Consider the following 5,897-nt stretch of genomic DNA (forward strand, 5'->3'; position numbering starts at 1 on the left):
TGCCCCTTTGGATGATCTAAGGAAAGGGTCTGTAGCTAAGTCTGACAAGGCCAAACGATGAACCAAGATCCAAGGATCTTAGGTCAGATCTCACACTCAGCTGCCAGTTGTCACCAGATCAGCACAGGAACAGCACAGATGTCAAAACAGCTACCAGGAAATCAGGATAATCCAAGTAGTAGGAAGAATGGGAAGACCAGGCAGTAAATACCACAAGAAAACAGTAAATCTCCTTTGGTCCACCAAGAGGAAAGCAAACTACTCCCTAGGCCTAACTGCCTCACTCCAACAGCACTTCTGAGGATTGCAGAACCTTGACCTTTTCTGTCCATCTGCACACACACATAACTTTACTTATAACAGTATGAACAGAAAGGAGACAAGATGGTAGGGATGTCATTGATTGGTTCCAAAATTTTGAGTACTTGGCCATGCCTTTTGCATAAGTTATTTTTTGGTATTTGATTTATGAAATGTTGATCAATCATCTTGATTGATATATTGTGATCCACTTAGATGACATTGATGTTTTTCCTATTGTTATTAAGAATGCCCCAATGCATGAACATTTATTTCCTAGAACAAAATAAGAATGCTCTGATGCTACATTCTAAAGAATTTAATGAAATATTATTGCACCCTAAAAGATGATAAAAAAGAAAGTTTCAGAGGAATCTGGGAAACCTTGTATGAAATGATATAAAGTGAAATGAGAAGACACAGAAAATTTTCTATAATTATAATGCCATCTTAAAGAAAAACAATTTTGAAAGATGTAAGAACTATGTTCAATGTGATGACTAACCACAATTCTAGAGGACTGATAAGGGAATTGCTACCCATCTCCCTAAAGTGAAGTATATAACAAGACATATATTTTTGTATATGGCCAACGTTGCATTTTTTTTCCTTGATTATACTTTTAAAAACCTCACTTTTTAGTTTTCTTTTCTTTTTAATGGAAGCAGTAAGTAGGAGGAAGGGATGTTAATGGTAGAAAAGTCCAAAAAAAGGGGGGGGGAGAAAAAAGATTAATCATTGAAATATTCATTTAAAAAATGAACAAAACTGAACAGAGGATCAGAGGACAGGCAAGTCAGCGTTGAAAGTCACACATAGAAATAATTATGTACTAAAAAGAGTTTCAAATTTTACAAAATACAAATTCACAATCTCATATATAATTTTTGTGAATTACTTTGCATGTGGAGTTTTAATTTTATTGAGTTCAGAATAAAAAGAATTAGAATAAAAAAGACATCATGTGCAATAGACATCAGAAAAGGACAAGGTGCTAATAGGGATGTGGAGCTAGAAAGGTGAGGAGTTGTCCAGGTTCTCAAGATAAGCAAAGTGACCATGTACATCCTAAGAAACACTGTGAAGAGTGGCTCTTGATCACCTGGCCATATGGGTGAATATTAAGAGGGTGAATTCAGAGATTCTGGTTTAATTGACTTTATGTTCAACTGTAGGTGAACAAAACCTTGTTATTTAAACCTGCCTTTTTGGTCATCTTAATTTTGATTTTCTGGGGATCCATATGGGAAGTGGGAAAGGAATAACTGGGTTGTACTACATCCTTCTTTTGCCTTTAACAAAATATGTATCTAGGATATTACTAATCAATGTTTAAATGAAAAAAGACTGCATAGTATAGTGGACACAGAGCTGATCCTAGCTTTAGGAATACCTGGGTTCAAGTCCTACCCCTGACACATAATTCTCTTTCATTCTGTAATCTCTCATGTGCCCTGTCATGTAATCACATAATATAATCTCTCAGTCATGTAATGTAAAGTCATGTAATCTCTCAGTGCCCTGGGCAACTGTCTAAAGCAGCGATTCCCAAAGTGGGCACCACCATCCCCTGGTGGGTGCTGCAGCGATCCAGGGGGTTGGTGATGGCTACAGGTGCATTTATCTTTCCTATTAATTGCTATTAAAATTAAAAAAATTAATTTCCAGGGGGCTAAGTAATATTTTTTCTGGAAAGGGGGAAGTAGGCCAAAAACATTTGGGAACCACTGGTCTAAAGCTTTAAGTTCCAGAGCAGGCACCATTCTCCATTGGTTGGGTGATTTTCTTCACTGGGATTTCCATATACCAATGAAATCACAAGTCCATCTAGGAGGGGAAAAGTGGAAAACTGAGACTTGAGTGTATTTTGCTACTCCCTCCCAACCTAGGGGTCATCCTGGAATTCTCACCATCTCTCACTCCCCATAAATCAATCCCTTGCCAAATCCTGTTGATTTTATCTTTGTAACCCCTCTCAAATACACTCCTTTCTCTCCTCTGACACTGCCAGGTCCTTGTCACCTCATTTTACTACTAAGATTACTATAATAGCCTGTTGGTGACTCAGCTTGTCTTAGGTCTCTCCCCATTCTAATCCATATTCCACTCACCTGTCAAAATAATTGTCTCAAAATATAGATCTGAATCTGCCACCACTTCAATTCAATAAATTCCTTTCACCATTAAAATGAAATACCAAATATTTTTGCCATTCAATGTCCTTCACAATTTGTCCCTCCTCTATTTTTCCAATCTTCTTTTCCCTTAATCGCCCTACACTCTATTCTGTGGTCCCATGACATTGGCCACCTTACTGTTCTCATAAGATTCCATCTCTCACATGTAGGTGTTTTTTTCTGACTATCTTATTCCTGAATTTAGCTACCTTGTGTCTTTTGCCTTTCTTTATAATCTAGTTCTTGACAATGTACTTGGTACACAGTAGTACTAAATAAATGCATATTGATGACCTGACTCCCCTTCTCTTTTCCTACTGTAAAAATAATAGGTAAATGAACTGATTATTTGTAAACTGATTAGCTACTCTGCTTGTTGTGCTTTCGAAGTATCTTTAGTTTATATAATTGAAGTGAAGCTCATAAGTGAACTTCTCTTCAGGGCCAGGCACAAGGATGCTAAGGATACTCTTGTTATATAAAAATGAACTATTTATTGAGAATATGAGGATAAAAAAGATTTCTAACTCTAAGGGATTCTAACTCCACCCAAATAAAACTCCCTGGTTCTGCAAGGAACCACTTCTCCTGTTTCCACAGGCTACACTGATCCTTCCTGATCCGACTAATCTAAATTTCCCCTATTCTACAATAAAACTTATACTATTATCCTTATAAGAAGATATAAAAATAACAAAGATCAGCTGGCTTAGCCTCAGTAAGAACCAAGTTAGGACTCTGAGCCTTAGTATACTCAGAGTCCAAACCAAAGATCAGGTCTTTCTTTGGTCTTCTCAGATATAATAACAGTTTATGAAACATCAATAGGCAGTCACTAGTGTTTCCCAGGTTGGAAAAGGAAAATCCCTTAGCTCCTTCAGGTTTTTTTCCCTCCTTTCCTTCTTCCTCAGACAAGAGAGAGAAAAGAAGATGCCACCTCTTCTCAGCACTCTGATAGAGAGAGAGAGAGAGAGAGAGAGAGAGAGAGAGAGAGAGAGAGAGAGAGAGTAATTCCTCCCCTCAGAGTAACTGCCACATCTGGAGACCAACTGCCAAGAAAAACCATTACACTGTCAGCATTTGAAACTGTCAGGACCCAGGAGAGACAATAAAAGTAAAAATTTCAGAAGAGGAAATTGAATTTCTCCAACCTTTACAGAAGAGCAAAAGAGATTTTATAAACAATGTGTAAAGCATTCATATTGCAGCTGCGGTATGAAAATGATCACATTTTAGAGTCTAAAGAGAACTTAGCTCATAGAATAGCTGGCACATAGAGTTTGGTAAGGGTTTTGAACTACTTCATATATGTGATCACGTTCAAGTTTCAGAATAACCCCACGAGGTAAATTATTATTCTCTCTATTCTGCACAGACGGCTCAGACCTTGATCAAATAGTAAAGTGAAAAGTAAGATTTGGGCTCTTGCCATTCCTTATTCCATGTGCCCTAGAGCATAGAAACGTTACAGTTGGAGGGGACTTTATAATTAGCATCTTAGAGCACAAAATATAAAATATTAAAATGTGAAGGCCCATATAATATGTGAAGCTCTCAAATTAGAGAATATGAAAGGTTAAGGATAGAAAAATATTTTGTTTATTATTCTCACTTTAGAGGTGAGGAACAGGCCCAGGGAATGAATATAAGATAGTGGTAGGACTCAGGCTCAAACTTAGATCGCTTCATCTCTCTGCCAACCTTCTTCCCACAATACCATATTGCTCCCTATAGAAAAGAGAGTTATTTGTTCCTGGTAAGCTTAAGTCTAAGGACTTAACTGATAGAAACTACCATTTCATATATCTCCTGATTTATTTAAACAAAGGAGGCATTCAAGTTAATGATAAATTGGCATTTGCTCTCCAAAGCTATAGGGGAAAAGTGTGAAAAGATGGTGATATTTTTCAGAAGTGGGAAGTAAAGCCACTCAGCACAGTGTGCATGTGCTTACCACTTTGTTACTTTCTCCTTATGCCATGAGAAAGGTCTAAAGGACAGGTTATCCCCAGTCCTAGGCTCTAATGGTCTGCAGCAACCTTGCTGTGATCCCCAGTGCCAGGTATTTCCAGGATGTCTAATACTTTTTCTCTGAGTTCAGGAGATGTGATCCTGAGTTCCCCTTGATTGGGGGTCAGGTTGGAAGTCTCCAGATGCACAGACATTCTGGATCTTCTTCAAGAGCCTCCAGAGAGCATCCTTCACTTCCTGGTTCCTTAAACTGTAGATCAATGGGTTCAGCATGGGTGTGACCACAGTATAGAATACAGCCACCTGTCGGTCCTGATCCAAGTCATAACTGGAAGATGGTCGAAGGTACATGTGGATTACTGAGCCATACAGGAGCAGCACCACCAGAATGTGAGAGCTACAGGTGGACATGGCCTTTTTTAGGGCAGCAGCTGAATGTAGGCGGGCTATGGCAGTCCCAATCTGCACATAGGAGGCCAGGATGAAGAAAAAGGGGCTTATAACAATGGCTGCCCCTTCAGTGAAGATCAGCATCTCATTGAGCACTGGTCGAGTACAAGAGAGCTTGAGCAATGGTGTGATGTCACAGAAAAAATGTGTAACCTGGTTGCCACAGAAAGTTAGTCGGGCAGCCAGCACGCTATAGAGAAGACTGTTGAGGCTGACCACCACCCACGAGGTCAGGGTGATGCGGAGACAGAGGCTGCGGGTGACGATGGCATAATATTGCAGTGGTTTACAGATGGCCACATAGCGATCATATGCCATGGCAGCCAACAGGTGACCCTCCATGCTGCCTATAACCATAAAGAAGAAAAGCTGGACAATGCAGTTCTCAAAGGGGATTGTCTTGAGTCCTGTCACTGTGTGCACTAGCATCTGGGGGACAACAACAGTGGTCAGTAAAACATCAATGAAGGAGAGCTGTCTGAGCAGGAAGTACATGGGTGTCTGTAGTTTAGAGTCTGTAGAGGCAACAATGATTAACATGGTATTGCCTGTCACTGCCACCAGGTACATGGAAAGGATGACTCCAAGGATGATTGGCTGCATCTCTGGACGGTCAGATAGCCCCAGGAGGAGGAATTCAGTAACTTCTGTCCAGTTCCTAGTGTCCATTAGTCACAGAAGGAATCCACATCATCTGCAAGGGAGGTAGTGGTAGGAACAAAAAAATTATGTTGTTATTAATGAAGAACATCTCTATAACACCTTTAGATTTGTGAGCACTTTGTAATTATTATCTCATTCAATCCATATAACCTCATTTGTTAGATGAGAGGTTAATATGACCTCCATTTTACAGACCAGGGAACTGAGGTTGAGAGAGGTTAAGTGACTTGCCCCGAGTTACAGAGTTTGTAGGAGTCTGCCTGAAGGATTATTTTATTCAGATTTTCCTGATGGTGAGGTTAGGACTGACTTCTAGTACCAGCCCCACCACCAAAT

At 39.6% G+C, this 5,897-nt stretch overlaps 1 protein-coding gene across 1 annotated transcript; it reads right to left on the minus strand.

Moving 5' to 3' along the window:
• Window positions 1-4,574: 4,574 nt before the first annotated feature.
• LOC123233698 (olfactory receptor 1361-like) lies at window positions 4,575-5,567 on the minus strand. The gene has a single exon (XM_044659756.1). It carries the CDS (start codon window positions 5,565-5,567, stop codon window positions 4,575-4,577), a length of 993 nt encoding a protein of 330 aa, XP_044515691.1.
• Between the last annotated feature and the right edge of the window lie 330 nt (window positions 5,568-5,897).

Source organism: Gracilinanus agilis, chromosome 2 (genome assembly GCF_016433145.1).
Source record: "Gracilinanus agilis isolate LMUSP501 chromosome 2, AgileGrace, whole genome shotgun sequence".
Taxonomy (NCBI): Eukaryota; Metazoa; Chordata; class Mammalia; order Didelphimorphia; family Didelphidae; genus Gracilinanus; species Gracilinanus agilis.